Here is a 20,117-nt window from a genome sequence, read left to right as displayed (position 1 = left end):
TGGCCAGCACAGGCCATTATCCTTGAAGTTTTAGTGTGTAAATCCAGTCAACATCTTGATGCCATTTTTTGGTTGGTATGAACAGGAAGCTACATCACTAAAATATGCTGTGTAGCATCCAGCAAAGAGATTTTCCGAAGAGTTCAGTGCAAGGAGAGGGTGCCATCAGCTGAGGATGGTGTTATCACACATAGCTAATCCTTCCTGATGAAGTTACAATCACTGTCAGTCTTTACTGTGCCTAACTGTGTTCCTTTTCTTAAAACTGGGAATGAGCTTCTGTTTGTAGGTCTGACATGATCAGCCTCTGTTGGAGGTGGGACCACCATGATAACACATCGCTGTGTTATTTTTTTCTGGAAGTTCTGGGAAGCTTTTACAATAACATATGAAATTGTATTTGAGAGTTTAGTGGGCAAATTTCAGGCAATGTATGCTTCAGCTCCTGGTACTATCAACCCAGGGACTGCTTTTTCATGCTGTGGAGAAGAGAGAGGCTATGGAAGGGTCTCAGTGTCCTTCTAGGATTGTGAATGAAAGTCTGGATGAAAATTTTAGTTAATTTTTTTATTTGACTTGATTTAGCAGTAATGGAGAGCTTAACTTGGAAATCAAAATAAATATTTTTAGAGTTAAGGTGTTAGGAAGAAATTTTTCACTGTGAGGGTGTTGAGGAGCTGGAACAACTTGCCCAGAGAAGCTGTGGCTGCCTCGTCCCTGGTGGTGCTCAAGGCCAGGTTGGATGGAGCTTGGAGCACCTGCTCCAGTGGAAGGTGTCCCTGTCCACAGCAGGGGATTGGAACTTAGGTGGTCTTTAATCTCCCTTCCAACACAAACTATTCTATGATTGTGTAATAGCACTACCAGGCTTGAGTTGCTGGGCTGTTTGGAATTTCATGTGCAGGTAGAGGGGATTAAAGCCATGGTTGGTGTGGCTCACAGCTGCCATGGACCAGCCTGTACTGTGTCACCTCATCTCTGATGGACTGGATGGTTGCTGAATGGACATGCTGAGTGCTCCTGGCCATGTGGCTGTCCAGAGGTTCATGGCAGTCAGGTTGATTGCATGCAACTGGATTCAAATGGGATGATAATTTCTTAGTGTAGAGCAGACTTCACAGAAGGAAAATGCTTGTGCCGACTGTGCTTTTTATTAGGAGAATTTACAGAGAAAATTATGCTCTACATTCAGTCTCCCACCTAGGAAAAGAAAGCCCCCAATTTTAAAACACTCTCCAAAAGCACTGGGTTTGCAGGAAAACGGATGGTGACCTCAAGGAGTGTTTTGCCTTCTCATGGGAAACATCTGTGAGACTGTAAATGCAGGCAGCCCTTGCTTCATTAGGACATGCCTAATTACAAGAAAATACAGGGCTTTTGCAGCTCATTCAAGGGGAGCTGTATGATAATAATGGAAGGATTAAAAGTATGTTTACCCCTTCTGCGTGTGTACATGAGTGACAGGGTGCCCAGGCTGTTGCTGAGAGCATGGAGCGTAAAGTAATGAATGGGGATTGCTGTGGCATTCCTGGTAATTAGTTGTTCCTTAAGGGGCTTGAGTATTCCCCCCCATCTGGGGGTCTTAACAAATTAGTGCGAGTGTTTGCAATTATTAATAAACAGTTCTGTTAGCTGCCTTTCAAGAAACCCTGATGATGGTGCTGTTTGTAAAAACACAGCTAATTAAGTAAGTAAGTGGGAAGTACAGGAAAAGAATGTCTTAGAAAGAGATACTGACTGTTGTTGGAATCATCTTTTCTGGGATGAAGGAATATGTAATTCTCCTTTCATAAACACTCTCCTGAAACCAGTGAGTCCAAGAGTTTAAGCCTCCTCTTGTGTTTTTGGACCACTTGACAAACTGACTGACAAAGGGAGGTTGTGCTGCGTGCAGGTGGAGACCAGGGCAGGGCAAATGTGCTGCCTCCTGCATCCTTGCCAAAGACATACTAATAAACATTTTGTGATTGAAGGAAAATATGTTCAGATCCTTGGTATTGGAGTTGGTGATGAGGATGCCTCATTGCTGCTTCTCCCAATGTACTTTACGAGAGGAGTGAGACACTGGTATTTCAAGTGAGGGTGACCATGGTGGAGATGCTGGGATTCACTCTCCTTGAGCAACTCCAATTGTAGGCAAATCCAGAGAAGGGTTGAGTAAGAAATTAAACAAGTTGATCTGCTCCCAAAAGTAAGTTTGTCTGTTGAGATAGGAGGGTTATAAAATCCATTAGTATTATAAGAAACAGAACTCGGTGGAGTCAGTTGTGATTTCTTAATTTAACATATAGATTTATCATCAGCAGAGTATAGCGAAATAACGGGCTAAAAAGCAAAAGCTAACGGACATTTTTAAATGTCTCCATTATTTGCTACCTCTGAGTGAGCATCCGAATGATTTGGCTTTGTTATGAAAAAAAGTCAATGGGAAATTAATTTCCAAGTCCATGTGCATGAATATTGATGAAAAACATAAATTCAGTTCAATACAGATGATTATTACTGCTGTAATTGGGACCATTAGGAGCTGAAACTGTCAATTGATGTAGCTGGTAATAAGTAAACAACTGAACGTTAAGTGTGAATGTGTGAGTAATGCCTGAAATTCACTTCTTTGATGGCCAAGCAGTGCTTTGCTCCTGTGCCTATCCAAAATTGCCCATGTTTGGGGTGTAGATGAGAAGTGGCTACAGGTTTAGCAGCCTGGCTCGTTGTCAGTCACTGCTTTTTTTGAGGCTTCCCAGATGGGAAGGTGCATGTCCTTTAACTTTGGGATAACATTAGTGGTGGGTGAGTCTGCACAGGTGCTCTCTGTGAGGCTTGTCAGAATGTAGAAAGAGCAGGAATGGCCGAGTGTGTTTGGTGGAATGATGTGTTTGAGAGCTTCATGGCATGCTGGTGACCTGGTACAGGCTGTCAGACTGAGGCTGCCCTCCCCCAGACTTGCAGAATACATAAGGGGGCATCTGATTTTCAAGTGCATTGAAACAAGCACTGAAGGGTTTTCCTCATAGAGATGCCTCTGTGAGGCCTCCTGAACAAGTCAGAATGTATGTGCCCAGAGAAGCTCAACAGTGAGAAAAGCTGCAGGCTGGAGGCACATCTTAAGCTGCTACTTGTTGCCCTCTGTTAGAGTCAGGGAATGAGTATTTTTTATTAACCAGGAAAGGCTGTGCTGCAGGAACAGTTAAAGCACACAACCTTTATTTTCTTGCCACTCATCGGTTTCTGGGGCTATATAAAATAATACATCTAACAATATACAACAAAGTGCTTTGAAGTGAGTTTATGAAATATAGATTATGGTGGTTTTGCATGACATGACAAGGACTTATATTTTGTTGTGCTCATGTTTATGCTGATATACAGCTGGAACATCACTGCCGATATATGTTATTTTGGCATTTAATTTTAAAGAGCTGCTACAACACATAAATGCCTCTTGCTCTTTTAAGAGATGAGCCAGGAGGATGAGTGGGATATGTTTGTGCTCTATGTTGAGCTCAGGGACAAAGGGACTGGGAATCCAGCTCAGCTCCTACTTTGAATGTTGTTACTGTAGTGCTTCTTAACTACCTTGGCAAATCAGACCCAGAACAATTATTTGTGCCCTGGAGTGGCTGGGAATTGCCACATGGGGCTCAAAATGGGATATAAAACTTCTTAACTAACAGTTCCCAGCCTGCATTCTGGCCTGTGTCCCTTCCAGGTTTGGTTCCCTGGAGCATCTGTGGGCAAGCGGTAGCACCTTTGTGATTGTCCATGGCAGCAGCGTCTCTCTGTCATGGCAGGAGTGCCTTGTTACCCAGTTAGTTGTAATTTGCCTTACAAAACTTGCCAAAAGCATATATAATCTCTCTGTCTTAAAGGACTCCCTGCAAAGGATGTGAGGTTCTGTCTCAGCCCTTCCCCCTGCAAGTGACGAATTATCTTATCTGCTTTTCTTAAATACTTTCATAGTTTCCTCTCTTGTATTTTGAATGTGGCATAATTATTAGGTGCATCAAAATTGTACATTGTAAAGCTGAGACAGTTTAAGGACTTATTGTAATAATGGATTATTAATAATCCATGGATTATTTATAATCCATGGTTATACCCACATTTACTTTGGGACTTCAGTTTATTCTGCCAGTCAGGGCTCTCTCCTGCTCCAAGTACTGTTTTGGCATCAGCTGCTCTGCTGGTTGGATACTGATGGAAAAAAGTGTGCACTTCAACACCCTGCAATGATGTAGGATAATCACTTTTGGTATGTGACTTGATTTGAGGAAATTCATAACCAATTTTTGTTGTTGTTGTTGAGGGGAGGTGACCACTCCACTCAGCCCAGAGCTGCAAAAGCCAGGCCAGGTCATGCAATGGTTTGGGAGGATTGACCTCAGGCAGTGACTTTCCCTGGTTTCCAAAATTTTATGGCAGAGCAGGCTGGGAGGAACTGGGTGCATAGACTTTTTGCCACATGTCAGGTAGGCAGCAGTGGCCCAAGTGGGAGCTGGCACAATGAGATGTTGAGTGTAACAAAGGACCAGAGGGGGCTGCCTTTTTTAAGATGGACATTAAATGCTTAGAATTACTACGAGAAAAATTTGAAAGATCAGCATGATTTATTCTAAATTTGCTTTGGAGCAAAATTTATTTATCCAAAAGAATTGATTTCCATAGCTGGGAGTAGTTATTGCAGTAGTTTGGTTGTACAAAATTAATCTCAGATGAAGAAAACTTGTAGTCCCGGTTCACATCTGGGCTGGCTTCACCCCCGCTGAATCCTCTTGCAAGAGCCAGCCCCAGGTGTTCTGCCTCCTCCCAGCAAACAAATGTCTGCATTAGCTTTCAGGAAACGTTTAATGGGTGTGCAGCACGCAATATCAGTGTTGCAGTATATAGCTTTATTAGCTGAGCTGCTGGAATTGTTTTCTGAGCTATGCTGATCCTTAGCACCGATTGCAAAATGAAACAGAAATTATTTATTAGTCCTTGTGAGCCTTAAGACAGAATAATACTTACCTACCTGGAAACATGGTCAGTGTTGTTGTCATAGATGCTGCTGTGTTTAAACAAGCAGCAAACAAACCCATTTTGTAATTGGTAGCGTGTTTTCAGATGTCCTGGCAGGGCCAGGCATTTTTCTCCCTGAAGGGTGGCCATGATTGTAGGGCAGCTCTCAAGGTTGTTCTGAATAAAACTCTAAATATGAGCTAGGACAGGGCTTTGTATTTCAAAAAGAAAGATGTGCTGTCTCCTAGTAGCAGTAGTTAGTCCTTCCAGGTGTTTGCAGTACAACAAAGCTATGTGAGGTCCAGGTGTGACCATGTCTTTCCATCAAAATGGCTATTAAAAATATTATAAATAAACTCTTATTTAGATATAGTTTACTATAAGTAGTAAAGTTTTACCAGAAAATATTCAGAATGAGAATGTTTGTGGTTTAAATTAAGCAAATGAGGAGGTAGTTGTTTTTTTTAGAACCTGAGCGAACCAAGCACTTTTTCTTCAATGCAGTATAATGAACATATGTAAAATATTTTAAGTTTTTAAATTTAGTGAGAACTTTGAAATTTTACCATTACCACATCATAGAGAGAAATAAAGTAATATTACAGTATTTACTTAGGTAAGTAGATCCAATGTGTATTTGGAGAAAGAATAAGCCTTTGCAGTGTCTGTTCAGCTTTGATCTGTGCTTAGCCGCCAGAAACACGGAATCTAAGAGCGATCTGATGGAGCCTTTGTCCTGTGAATGGTTTGCAATGAAACCAGCCCTTGCTTGCCCTCCCTGGTGGGGAGTTACAGTTCAGCAGGAACAGATTTCTACTGCCATTTTTAGGGCAGAGGGAGTTTCCTTGGGAGTGAACTTTGAGCAGTTCATGGGTTTCTGCCTGCCTTCAGAAGCCCTTTGCCAAGAGGCTGCTTGATTGAAGCTTGACTTGCCCTGGCATGAGAACAGATTGCTCTGCAGCAGAGAGACCACAGTGGGAACAGAGATGAGAATTGTTCCCATTTCTATTAAAAAAAAAAAAAAAAGGGGGGGGGGGGGTTGGGGGATGTAATAAACAAATAGTCAATAGTAATAGTGCTCCGAAACCTAATTACTTTTGATATTTATAAAAAAGGACCTACATCATTCAGAAGTGCATATTTTAGTCAATTTTACTGATTATACCTCCAGTCATGGAGAGTTTTGTTTGTATTGATCTAATCCAGGAGTGGGAATGGCTCCAGAAGTGCTATTCTGGTCAGGCTCCTGTTTTACATAATATAATACCCATTTCAGAAGTTTTGATAAACTCAGATTAATTTACTCACAGTTAAGAACAACCACAAGCTGTTGATTAATAGGAAAAATAAGTGCAAAAAAACCCTAAACCAGCCCAGCCCCACACACTTGACCATTTAGGCAGCATTGCAGAGCCAGCAGGCTGAACACTGCATGAAAAGCTGCTGTTCTAAAATGCTGCTTCTGTGTTTCTTTCCCTCATTTATTTGGTCATTGTATGATGCATGACAGACTAATAGATTGAACTGAGCTGGGATTCTGTGGTAGCTTTGAACTGGTCTTCAAAATGTAGAACAGAGTAGTATAATATTAAAGGTCATCCTTTGAAAACTATATTAAGATAGTGTTTCTGTACTTATCTGACATATCTCTGCTGTACATTCAGCCTAGGACTGAATGTGTTTGTCACTATTGTCTTTCTCCTACTTATTATTTATTGATTGCATAAAGCTGGGAAGAACTGGGGTCTTAAGGAAAGTGATGGGGAAAACAGTGCTGTATAAATCTGGCCGGGTTGCTCTTGGCTTGTCCAACAGACCGTTCAGAATAGGGAAAAAGTGAAACTATCCAGGTCAGCTTAGATGCACAGGTCTCTCCAGCCTTATATCCTTCAATCTGTGATTGAAGCATCTCTGTCCAGTGTCTGATTCTGTCACTGGCAGGACTAGTAGGGATTTGCTGACACCTTGGTTTGGCCCTTCAGGTGCTGAGGCCAAATGGTTTTGCACTTTTCCTGCATTTCTGCATTTCGTGGTAAATAACAGCACTTCATCCCATTAGGTGAGATGTGTTTAAATTGCTTAGATGATCATAGATTGTATTTGTACCTTCCCATCTCTATTGCTGATATTCAAGTACTTTGTGCAGGGGTGTTTGTTGCAATTGCCTGTGTTGCTGTGTACAAATTATATTTCCTTCTCTACTCCTGTGCCCCTCTTCCACACTCATTCCTGATTGTTTGTCCTGTGGTTTCTTGCAGTGTGTGCTGGCACCGAGAACAAGCTGAGCTCCCTTTCTGACCTGGAGCAGCAGTATCGAGCCCTGCGCAAGTACTATGAGAACTGCGAGGTAGTTATGGGCAACCTGGAGATCACCAGCATTGAGCACAACCGAGACCTCTCCTTCCTGAGGGTAAGCAAACTTCTGTTTTCCTTCTGTCTGTCTTCTGTGTTTAGGGGAGCAGCCATGGGTGCTGGGCTGGAGAAGGGCAGGTGTTTTTCCCACCAGGTCCAGTGTGATATAAGAGGATGATAAAATGTCAGAGCTGTGCAAGGAATAAGAACAATGTCATTGCTGTGACAGATGCTCTGAGTAGGAATAATTTAGATTTAAACAGGTTTTGGGGGAGAAAGCCATGACACTGTGCAGAAAGGTGTCATCTTGCAGGTCTCTCTCACTGCGTATTGCCTGGAGGTACAGAGCAGGTAAGGTGGGGCTTGGGAAGGTCAGAGAATCATGCAGGTAACCACTGGAGGCTTGGAGAAGCTAATCCTAAGAAAATGCCAGATATGGACTGATTGTCAGACTAAGCTAACAATGTTTGTGGAGCACTTAAGAAAAAGAAAAGTGATTGTATGAGACTGGAGTTATAAACCTAATTAAGTCTTCAGCATCCAGGGGAAATCTCTAATAGATAAAGGCTGTCCTGCCACTCTGGAGCCTTGATTGCGCGCTCCCCCAGTCCTCTTTACATCAGAGTTTGAGTAAATGTCATGCTTTTGGGTTTATGAAGGAACATTTTGGTGTGGTTTGTACATTCCCTGTTACCATGCTGGCAACCACAAGGAGGGAAAGATGAATGCCAAATTAAAAGAATTTAAGCCCTTTGTTATTTGGCATTTCAAAGCTAATTATGTTTGAAGAAATATCTCAGTAAAGAAGTGATCCAGGTAGGCACCTGGAATCACTACACACAACGTGACTGTAACATGGAAGAACTGGTGTGCAGGTCTGAGGGCTGCGGTAGCCAGGCAGCCCACAACGGTGTGGTTGCAGTCTGTGCTGATTGTACTCTCCAACAGAAGAAGCCAAGCTGTGGCACAGATGAGGGTTTACACTACTCATATCACATGGTATCACTCGCCTGTACTTCTACAAAATGCTGATGCCACATTGCATGTCTGTATGTAGATGGCATTTTCATAAAAAGCACGTAGTGGGAGCGGCGGAGTTCAAATCTGGCAACAGGAGAGGGCAGCGGAAATCAGCCTCAGCAGGTTGTGTTACACTCAGTCATTCAGTTTGCTGGGTCTCGGGTGAACCAAGTGCTCAATTCCAGTTTGTAAAAATGTGAACTTTCCACTATGGGTTCTAACAAAGGCAAACCCGACTCCCCAGCAGTGTGTTTTAGGTTTGCTTCACATAGAATTTGTTGGGGATTTCACAGCACTGTCATTCTATACATTGGTCTATTTTTACTCCAAGTGTACGCTAGGCTGCTAAAAGATCTGCAAGAAAAATTCAGCTACCAGATATGTCTGGAATAAAGTTTGGGGTGCTAATTGCACTCAGACTAACAGGTTGCTTGTTAATTTGAGCGATGAATGCCTAGGAAGTAAATGCTATCTATGCATTTCACAGTTGTGACAGGTGGAGAAAACACATATGCTTGTGCTCTGAAATAGATATAGGCTTGATGCAGCTGGACCAGCGTTTCCCACCGCATTAGACAGGTGGCAGATAGATGCCTCCTGTGAGGGCAGGATCCATGCACTGATTCAGGCACTGCTGCAGTTTCAGATGCCTCCTGAAACCCCTGACTGGGCCATCGTGTGTGGCTCAAATTCATCACAGATAGTTCTTCCGCTTTGGCTGCCCTTCTTTGTTACACTGCCTGCTGGTAGGTAGGGAAAGCAAATTATTTGGAAATTAGGGAATTAACGTTCCTTGTGGAGAGCTGCTATAAGCGGAGTAAAATATTGGTGGAAAGACGGCAGTAAAATCAGCAAATGAGAACAAGAAAGAAGGGCCATGGGTAGTAAATGAAGGTGATTCGGTCACTTGTGCTTTTTGGTGACTGCTACTATCACTTTTTTATTAGTTTTATTGCTTCTCTTACCTGCATCTGCCCTCTCACAGATGTCTCAGCAAAAAAGCAGATCTTGAAACAAAACTCAGCAAACTGCAAGTCTAGTTAATATGATAAATTGTAGTCATTAAAGTAGAAAACCAAACAGAGGAGAACATGTTCTTGGGGAGGCAAATAAATAAGTGTTGGCACACTTGCACCAATGATTCAACATTTATTAGTTAGGCAGTATTACTTGTTTTATCATATTAAAAATGGTTTTAATGGCCAAATGAAGGTGGCAGATAACTAGAAGAAAGGGAGATAACTAGAAGAAAGGCTGATTGTCTCTTTCAGACTTATATATGGTCAACTTGTTGTGCAAGATGATGCTCTTTCAGCCTGCTCCAGGTTTTCAGTCTCTGTTGCAGTAATTGCCCTCTTCCTCCACAGAAAGAACTTCAGGTGTTGGACCATCCATGGTTTTTCTGTATGCCCAACTGATGAGTACCATGGCTCTGTGTGCTCACCTGCCATCTCCTTAGAGCTCAGCTTAGCTCAGCAGCCTCTCACTCCAGGACAGAGGGAAGGCCCCAGCGAGGGCACGCTGAGCCTTTTTATCGTGCAGTAATAAACAAATAGCAGGAATGAATTGAAGTGAAAAAACCCCATAATTTTATTTACCCTCCAGAGGAGCGTTAAAGATCAGCATTACATCTCTCATATTTATTTAGACATTTATTCCCTAAGTTGATTTGCTTTATGTCTATGAGTTAGCTCTCTGGATATCTGCTGATTAAGACTAAAAGGGGCTGTCTGTCACCTGACTGAAGTGCTCAGCCCCTTAAACTTCCAGGCCTGCTAGTAGTGCATGGCTTTGAGACCATGAGGCGCTTCATTTCTGTAAGAAGGGATTGCGTGTACCAGTGGAGTTTTTTCTAGCATTCTTGTATGTATGCAGAGTAGGACTACAAATCTTCTGTGTTAATTTAATGTATTTTATTTTATTTTTCTGGTTGTGTTACAGTCTTGGTATGACTTGCCTGTGGGTGGCCAAAGCAGGGGTGAGCAATTGCAATATAAACTTGTGCTCTGCATGTGCTGCCCTCCAGCTCCATCAGCTCTGTTACTGCTACTTGGTGCTTCCCTGCAGTGTGGCCACAATGTGGGAGTCATGGCAGAGGAAAGGAGCACTCGGTAGGAAGTGTAGAGGAAAAGTTTTGTCTAAGCCTAAGTGTTGAGTAAGGCAAAATGTTTCTGACCAGAGGCTGATAGCCATCTTTCTTTGTCATTCGTTTGAGGCTTAAGGTAACCACAGAGAATGTACAAAGGGATTATTCAACCTCTGAAGTCCTATTTCTGCCAGCTTTGGCAATGAAATGAGGCTTAGGTTAATGCAGCACATGGCTGCTGGAGTCCCACTTACCTGTCATGGCCAAGGTGAGTTCTCCACTGGCACAGGTGCTGCAGTAGGAAAAGGCACTTGCTGTTTCTAAGAGCATGATTGAACTGGGCAGGACAAATAATTGCGTGGAAATCAGGCCCTTAGAGCTCCCTTGTCCCTATCATGTGTCCAGGTTTACCCAGCAAGTCAGCACTGACAGTGGGAAGGGGTCAGGCTCCATCTCCCATTGCTTCCCAACCCCAGGCATCCTTTAACTAATTGCACGGGCCAGGCTTTTACACTAAGATTTGCTCTGTAAAGATTTGGTCTAGATAAGCTGGTTGAGCTCGTGTGTGTCTTGAGTCTCATCAAGGCTAGAGCTGAGATTTCCTTTACTGCTTTGGACTTTAGAAAAAAAATCTTGAGATAAGCTCAGATTGCAAGTGACTGTTTGGTTTCAGAAGTAGGAACCTATTTTAGTTTCACGTGGTAAAGCTGACAGTTCGTATTGTGTGCAGTTCATATTTCTTAACAACATCTCCATATTCAATTTTTGAAATAAAAAACCCAATTAGCGTATCACAAAATAATCTTCTGCAAGCAATCCTGTTCTCTTAAACACATTTACTAAATGAGAGTTATCTTTGACTAATCCCTTGGCTTTTAGCAATTCAGTCAGTAAATTGTCTTCTTGTGCCTGAATTTTATTTAACCAATTCAGATTATTTATCTTTGAAGACATGACCAAAGTTCTGTGCTGTTCCCTGCCATAACTCTCTCAAATGATTATGAAACTTATTTTTAACCACAATGAACAGCCTTCAAGAATGATCTTGCATTGCTTTATAAATCCTTTTCATTTACCTCAGTGGTGCTTGTGTAGTACCTCCAGGCACAGCCACAGTGGCAGCTGCCTGCCTGCCATTTAACAGGGTGGGCGTTTCATGATGGGCAACTTCACAGCTGCTGCAGTTACTGCAGAGATGTAGAGCCCCATCTTCTCTCTTTCAGCACACATAACCCTGTGCTCTGTGAGAACCTGGGCCAGCCCAACCTTAGCACTTACAGTCACAATTAGACTTTGAGGCAGATGGGATTTGGTGATTTGGGCTTTATGTTTTTTTGTTTCTGTTTGGGTTATATTCTTGGGGGAAGCTTTGGTGAGACAGACCCCTTCAAGGGTGGAGGACTGACAGAGCACCCACAGGAAGAGCTGGTTGTAAAGTATGCTGCCTGGCCCCATGGCATTCATGCTTCTCATTAAAAAACCCATAACTAAATTCTTTTTAAGGCTTTTTGATCTTTGATAGCAAGACAGGGCTAAGCAGAACCTTTTGAAAGCTCTGGCAGCAGAGCTGAGTGGAGATGTTGGCACAGAGAGAGTCTGCAGTCTGAAGTCGGGAAGGAGAGTGCAGGGACAGAAGGGTATTGCCTTGTCCAGTTCACTTGGCAGATCACCGTGATGATTGTGCGGCTCCCCAGGGCCTGGCAGCACAGCTCTGCATCCCCTTCTGCAGCAAAGTGGTATCTTAATGCCCATCTGATGGGCTTCAATAAGGTCCCAGCTCAGCAGAAAGGAAATGGGTTGTGGAGTGTCGTGCCTGTCAGAAGTTCCCTGAAGGACAGACCGTGGAGTGGCTGTGTCTCCATGGAGGGGGATTTTCCCTAGCAGTGGCAGGAAAGCATTGTAGTCTGGCCCTACCCTAGCACAGGGATTCTGGGGGTTTGCTGGGCAAAGTGGCTCTGTAGCATTTGTTGCACTGTGAGTTGCATCACTTGCCAGCATGTGTTTTATTCTTGGCTGGCAAAAGGCAAAGTGGCCCCCAGGTAATTACAGAGCTGGAAATCAAGTACATGTATTTATGTGTTTGTAATTGCCCTCCTAGGATCCTACCTGTTAGAAAATAAACATAAAGAGCTGGATGGTGTGCCAGCAGTGGCGTGAGGGTCAGGCCTGTGCATGCCACACAAATCCATGTGGAAAGAGGATACCTCAAGCTTGCTGTGCGAACCTGGGTAGAGCATCCTGTGCTCACAGCAATGAACACAACTGCTGTGCTGGATGGGTTACAAGACACCAGTGACTTGCCAGGCTGTGCTTCTGGTGTGGACAAAATGCGTTACATGGTCTGTGATCAGCTGCCAGCTGTGCTGGGTGAACCTGAGCCAAGTTTAAAGTGAGCCGGATCCCAAACTCGGAGGGTGGAATGGGAGCAAAGGCTAACTGCAAAAAGCGTGTGCGATACAACTCTCCTCCAGAAGAACAGCTTCTTCTGCCATTTCCCGTTGCTTTTATAGAAATAGTAGCTTAAAATAGTTATAGTGGTGTAAACTGGTCTCAAAACAGCTAGGACATTTGGATGCCAAGGTAAGAAATGGCACAGATTTGAATGGTCTTCTAGGCCTGTCCTGTGCTCAGAAGAGGGTAATGAAGTGCTGTAGCCACAGTGAGTCGCTGAGTGCCAGGTGCTGTTGCAGTAATTGGTGTTCCCATTGTCTTCATCCCTTTATACTGACAAATGTGTGATCATAATGTTACTCAGCTCCATCCCAAACCCACCACTCCCAGGGCCTCCCAGCTAGTAGTTAAAAGCCATCCAGCACATTCTCACCTAAATGTCTTTAGAGGTGTTACATTATTTTTGTGCTTCAGTTGCTTATCCCCCTCATGTTACACTGAGAGATCACACGCATCTCTGCAGTGTCTGTTTTCTTTTGCTGTCCCAGTCAGGTGTCTGTGATGCAGGTATGTCCTTGTAACTCCACAGACTGGCCGTAGGGGCCCCTGTGCTTTCCTTTCTTGGATGCTCAAAACCCCCTTTTCAATATCCTGTCTTGGTTTCAAACCATTTTTTGTAGATACAGAACATTGCTGGATGCAATTCAGCAACATAGGGACCCTGCTCACACCTCCCCTTCCTTCTCCACTAAAGTCTGGGTTCATGGTTGGACTTGATGATCTTAAAAGTCTTTTCCAACCTAAACAGTTTTATGATTCTATGAAAAGCTGCCTGTGCAGCCTCCAGCCTCCCATCTGCCTCCTTACTGCCAAGATTTCCTCCTTGTGCCTGGCCACACTGCCTACCTGGGGACACAGACAATCCCACGTGGCTGACAGCTGCCCTGCCATGGTGCCCCTGTGCCCTGACTGTGTCACCAGACCTTGGTGGAGCTGCAGAGCATTGAGGGATGACCCTGAACCCTCTGCCACCTCCCATGCACCCCTTTGCCCTGCTGTGAGAGACCCTCTTACTACTCGGCTATTCCTCTTTGGCTCTTGCTGAGCCTTTTTTGACATTTACAGACCTGACAGCTTTGTCTCTCCAAGCAGCTAATGCTTTCACTAGTTCCCAACAGCCAGATTTTAACTCGGGTTTTATGCTCCTGACAGCCCTATTCTTTTATTTTTATAGCTGTCCTGAGCATTGCAACACGTAGAATAAGTAGTCTACAAGGCTCTGTTCTCTTCCATACACAACACCGACCTCCTCTCCCTAAAATAAACAGAAAAACCCACTTGGACAACCTTTTCCCCTTTTCTTTTCCCTCCTTTCCACCAGTGCAACACCAACAAACAGCCCAGATCAGCTCTGCAGTGGATTGGGCTTTGCTTTCAACTGAGATGAGATTCTACAAGCAGTACTCTTCTGCTTGAATAAATTTGTAGCTTCAGCAAAACAAACATAGAATTAATATACAATTAATCCTCAAGCTGGATTTGCCAAGCTGTAACCAAATATATGTACATTAGTTATTGTCCCGTTAATTTAGCAATTATTTTTGGTGGCTTTGTATGAAAGATAGTTTAAAAAAAACACTTCTGTTTAGGAGGAGAGTTGAGTGCTGTGGAAACACAGGTTCCTGTTTTGGTACAGTGATGGACTGTAAAGTGACCCTTGGTGTCTGTGTCTGCTGGATGCTGTGTAACTCCCCAGGCAGCATTTTTTTGGAGAAGGTTGTAATGAAGGAGGGCTACAGATGATGCCTTTTTCCAGGATAGTCTGGGATGGCGCTGAGCTGCTCCTCACATCCCCACCTGCTGCAGGGCTGCCCTTGTGAGTGCTGCTGAAACAACTGGGGCACTGGTGGCTACATTCCCTTGTGACCATGTCCCCGTGACTAATGTGCTGTATAAAACACATGCCTTCATCTGCATGGAGCAACAAGTAGGTGGTGTCAGTCAGCCCTTCACTGAACAGCACCCCCTCGCTCATGAATGGGACATTCTGAGAAGCTCCCCTACCAGAGCTCTGGGTGGACACGGGGATGGATCTGAACATGGGGCTTACTTTCCTTCTTCTCTTTGTTAGTAGTGGCCAGGAGCTTCCCCAGCTCTCCTGCAGCCTTTGCCTGTGTCTCCTTGGGTTAGGGGAGCATCCTTCAGGTGTATCATGGGGAGATGAGAGGTCAAGGTTTAAAGTCTGGGGTGATTGAGGAGTCTCTTAAAATTATCTTTTAGCATTTCCCTTTCAGCTCCTATTTTATGGGAGGCACCCCATCTCCAGCTGCCTGGGAAGCCTGTCTGATTCATGTGCAAGGCAGTGGTAGTAAGTCTGGAGCAGGAGAGAGATAAAAGAAGCCTGACTTAAATTATTCAGAGTAACCCAGGCCCACGCACATGCTCGAGATCAATACTATCCTTTTCACTCTCTATCCCATTTTCATGGTTGCAGTGAAGCTGCCCTTGGTTAGGCAGAACAAGGAGGACTGGTGATGTGAGGAGGGGATCTATCCTTCTCACTGGTCCTGCTGAACCTCGTGAGCCCTTCTGGTAGCTTTTGGGTCCTGCAGGGGTGCCCAGGTGGTCATGGGATGCACAGTGTGGGAGTGATCCTGCTTGTCATGGGGTACCAGCCATGGCCGCAAGTGATGTTTGCCATTCAACAGAATTGCCACCACCTTCTCAGCCCCCTTGCTGGGAGACTATGAAGTGTAAAAGGCTCAGGATGTAGGGATCACTGCTCCAGGTGGAGTGTTTCCCAGTTTTGGCAGAGTGGCATGCTGAGTGGGTGCACCCTGGCAGCAGTTTATCCTGGGTAGCATGTGGAGGATGTTACTGCGAGGGGAAGACATGTGGAGGAGCTGGGTGATTTGCCATCACCCTGGGAATGTCATTGACAGGTCTGGGGCCTCTTGGCTTCAACTGTTGAGCAGTCTGTGAAACATTTATGGTTCTATGCTTGGGTCCTGTTGCATCACTGATAGGCAGAGAGACAGACCTTTCTCCTCCTTCTCCTCATGAGTACGGATCTTGTTCCCTTCCTAGCAGCTTTCTCTGTGGGGCTGTATTTGGGGGTATACGCTGACTCCTGGACTTCCCTTCCTGATCACTGCATGCTCCTGAACAACTTGGGCAGCATCTTTGGGCATCTTTGAGGTGCAGGCAAGCCTGCTTCCCTGCCTATGTTAGTCCAGGGTAGCTCCTGGGCCAGCACTGTCACCTCACTTGTCCATTGGATGACTTGCCTTTGCCTATGCATGACCAGCCAAGTATCTGACAAACTGCTTTTGCTTTCCAGCTAGTCCTGGCATCCTGAATCTTTGCCACCAAGGAAAATATACACCAGGACTCAAATATTTAACATGAATAAAAACAACTGTTTGGATTTACGACTTTGTCTAGGCTTGTTAAGTTTTTTTTGTTAAATACAGACTATCAATTTATTTCTTTTCCAGTTGTTCAGTGCCTCATCAGACTCTTCCTTCTGTCTGTCCATGAAGGGGTCTCATGCCTGTGTGTCTACAAAATGCATGTGGCTAAGCCAGAACCCAGAAGTTGCTGTGATGAGTGCTATAAAAACGTTGGTAGTGGAGGGGAGGATATTATTAAAAAAGTGCAAACTTTCTTAATTAGGTGGCATTTCTCTTCAAGGTTGATCTTCCCTCTAGGCCAGTGAAACCAATTATACCCTCTCTTTCAACCACCTTACGTAGTTAATGATCTTACTGTTGTAAACTTAAACCTCTCCCCTATGGATGCCATTGGAAATGCTGGCCTAATTGAAGCTGGAGAAAAGCAAACAATGGAGTAAAGTTAAAAAAATGTAGTTGCAAATGCTTTTAAATTATAAATAGATTTGTTAGGTTGTAAAGCAAATGAGTAGTTTTCTTCCAGTCATAGAAAGAAAGGTTATGTGGTGTAAATGGTGAGTATAATGAGGTCTCAAGTCTTAACCTTACCTAGGAGATGGCATAAACTCCACTTTTTTCACACTGTTAATTGACAAGCTTTGCTCAGATGTCATTAAGCCTTATTTATTCTCCTCTTTGTCTGTTCTGGAACAGAGATTGGAGTCAGGAGGCCCAGACAAGGTATAGAGATGGATATAACTACATATGTAACTGTGGTATGGCAGCCTGTGCCAAGTGGAAATGTGTTAAACTTTCAGAACGTTTTTCTGTTTGTCTGACCATTTAGGTGATACTTTGCCAGTTTCTCCTGTAGCCCTCCCTCTGTCCGATCCCATTTTACTATGGAACGAACTGAAATTAGACAAACTGTTAGAGAGCTGAATAATCTTGCATTGTAATACACTGCCTCAGAGTCCTGGATCAATGGTCTTGAATTGCTGTTAAAATCCATATGAAAAGGAAAGCAAAGTCTTTTGCTGTAAGCTGTGTCAAGGGGTGGAGGAGCAGAGGGGTGGATTGAAGCTTAGCCAACAGTTTTTGTGCTAAACTGGATCAATTTTAAAGGTTTCCTCTGTAGATGCCTGCCGGAGGGCTTTTATAGTTCAGAAATGTCAGCACAATTGTGCAGATTGCAGCATTCAGCAAGAGCAGCTCCCACCTCAAACCTGATACCAGCACTGGCCACTGATTGCAGCCCCATATGTCACACAGGCATCCTGTGTAGGTGCCTGGAATGGCTGGGACGGGGAGAATTTGGCCTTCCTGACTATCTGCCTCAAAAATAACATATCAAGGGAGGGTTTCAAGGATGTGTGTTGGTGAAAGCCTCTCCATTGTTTGGGGCTGGTCTCAGGAGCCATGGAGATCGGAGCTGGCCAGCAGGTGATAGAGGATGTACCTTTCTGGGATTGAGGATGGGTTTGCCCAACCCATCGAGCAGCCAGAAGAGATATCTCCATTAATCACATGCAGCGTGTGTTGCTGTGCAGTGCTCAGTACTGAACTAACTCTACAGAGTGTGAAATCAGATACCACTGACTGCTCAGGTGAGATGTGCCTGGTGTCAAACATCATCATGGAAAGGTGGAATCAGAAGATTTTGGTTAAAGAGTCGAGTATGAGGATCAAGTTCAAGGCAGTATTTCCACAGGTGGTTAAGCACAGTTGGTCTCATCAGCTGGTCCTCATATTTGAAAGTTAAGTACAAGGGTAACAGTCTGCATGGTGTATTGAATAGCACATAGTGTTTCTTTTCCCCCTTTTGGTGGTCATTAGTCCTACCAGAGAGGACGAATGAAGTGCTTTGAGGTAGTGTCTGAACATAATACAGTTTGAAAATGTCAAAAGGCAAGGTAGAAATATCAAGATTGTTTTGACAAACCTGCACTGTTTTATGCAGGAAAAATAATGTTGATCGCTTAATGTTGATTGCTTAATGTTGTTTATTGGAGACAGAGGTTATACCAAAATATTTTTTTTTTTTACCAGAGTTTATGCTCATGCTTTAAGAAAACAACCTTAATGAGTGCAAGGTGGAGATGAGACTCTCAAAGTTAAATGCTGTTCAGTTTGAACATGATGAGAGAGATGTAGCCAAGTGATCCAAGAGTTTGAATGGTGGTCAGAGCATGGTGTAACCACCTATTTTGATTTCTGATGTTTTGGGGTTGATTCAGATCCTAAAGTGCCAGCAAAAAGCCCTGTACAATATTATAAATTGGCCTATAATCCTGGATAGTGGGGGTGATGGTGGAAGCATCTGTGTCTTGCTGCAGGGGACAATCTGCAAAACTGACAAGGAAACCCAGCGACACCCATGGCTACCTGCAGGTGTATTGCTACCTCCAGACAGGGGAGCTTGAGATATGCAATATTCTTTTCTTAAGTTTTGTAAACCAAAACCTGTGCAATACATACCTCAGGAATGATAATGACTGTTTATCCCTCAAAAGTGTGGTGCAGAGTGAAGGCCTAAGAAAGCAAAATCTTTACTGAATATCAGGCAATTAACAGCTGTCTCTGCAAAAGTGTGGAGTAACCTCTTCAGAAACAAAAGATGTTACTGGATTCCTTTCAGACCTGCTGAGTGATCAACTAGCAGAAAATATATCAATTGTCATGAGCTGTCTTACTTTGTTATGGTGTGACAAATCTGACCTAATAGGTCTTATAGATTACTGTCATGTTTTGAAATACTGCTTTTAGTTTCTTTGAAGTCTGGTGAACTTTCAGGTAAAAGGAAGAAAGGATGTGCACTCTGCAGATGGGTTACCCATGTTGTTGTTTCATCTGCTGGGCAACCTTAGTTATCTTTACGTTATTTGGAAAAGGCTCCTGTAAATTGAAAGCTCAGGAGATGATTAAGGAAAAAGAAAAGGCAACTGCAAACCTGTGTCCTCCCTGCATTCCTGTCACATCTGTGTGATATTCTCATGAGCACACCATACCTTGCCTAAAATAGGGAAACCATTAAAAACAGCCGATGCCCAAATCCCTATGGAAGGGCACTGCAGAAAGAGATGAGGTGAATTTCAGTTCTCAATAATTGTCAGCAATGTGCAAGTAGAGAGAAATAAGAGCAAAATATTTGCAAATATTTATGCTGTGCTGAAACTACAGTAGAGAGCAAGGACAGCTGCACAGCTTAAACCCAAACCATTTTGCTGGCATTGGTTGCAGTCACAGCTATTTGCCTGGTAGCTGGCTGTCCTCCTTCCCCGCCTCTGCTGCCTAGTTGTTTCCTGAAAATGCTGATATTTGAAATTGAGGCCAGGTGAGATCCATCACCATTTAGGAAATGGTGAACTGATCCCAGCCATGCTGCCAACTACCTCTAGTGCCTGGCATCAGCATGGCCAGAGGTTATGGCAGAGATGCCCAGTAGTGATGGTGGGTGCTGCAATACTCTCCCTTGTCAGCTCATCATTTCAGTGCCAAAGTAATAATTTGATCTCAGCAGAACAGCTGGTTTTAAACTACAGATTATCCACTACTTCATCTCCTTGCTTAGCTGCAAAACTGATTTGTTTCAGCTATAGATCAATTATATTCCAAAACAACACTCAGTTTACTTGTATCATGTGAAATGAAGATAAAATGGGTTCAGGCACTAACGATAGATCTTCCATTACAGACTCTCTGTCCCTGCACATAAACACCCATCACGGGCGACTGAGCATTCATTCCTGGAGTGAGTTATACTCATTTCATTAGGATACAAATGAATTATTTCAGCAGAAAAATGAATATATAAGAATAAACTGTGCTTAAAAGAGCACTTATTTCTCACACTGCCTATAAGTGTCCCTGGTTGGAGG

General features: G+C 43.7%; 1 protein-coding gene across 1 annotated transcript in view; it reads left to right on the top strand.

Annotated features, from left to right (window-relative positions):
- Positions 1–20,117, top strand: part of ERBB4 (erb-b2 receptor tyrosine kinase 4) — a 610,968-nt gene that overhangs the window by 224,558 nt on the left and 366,293 nt on the right. The window contains exon 2 of the mRNA XM_050340452.1: positions 7,257–7,408. Within this exon, the coding sequence (XP_050196409.1) occupies positions 7,352–7,408 (57 nt within the window). The 5' untranslated portion in view covers positions 7,257–7,351. The remainder of the gene's footprint in view (positions 1–7,256; positions 7,409–20,117) is intronic.

The sequence above is a fragment of the Myiozetetes cayanensis genome, unplaced genomic scaffold (assembly GCF_022539395.1).
Source record: "Myiozetetes cayanensis isolate MyiCay16 unplaced genomic scaffold, myiCay2020 scf9, whole genome shotgun sequence".
Classification (NCBI taxonomy): Eukaryota; Metazoa; Chordata; class Aves; order Passeriformes; family Tyrannidae; genus Myiozetetes; species Myiozetetes cayanensis.
Note: the sequence above shows the minus strand (reverse complement) of the source record. Positions and strands in the feature narration are given on the sequence as shown.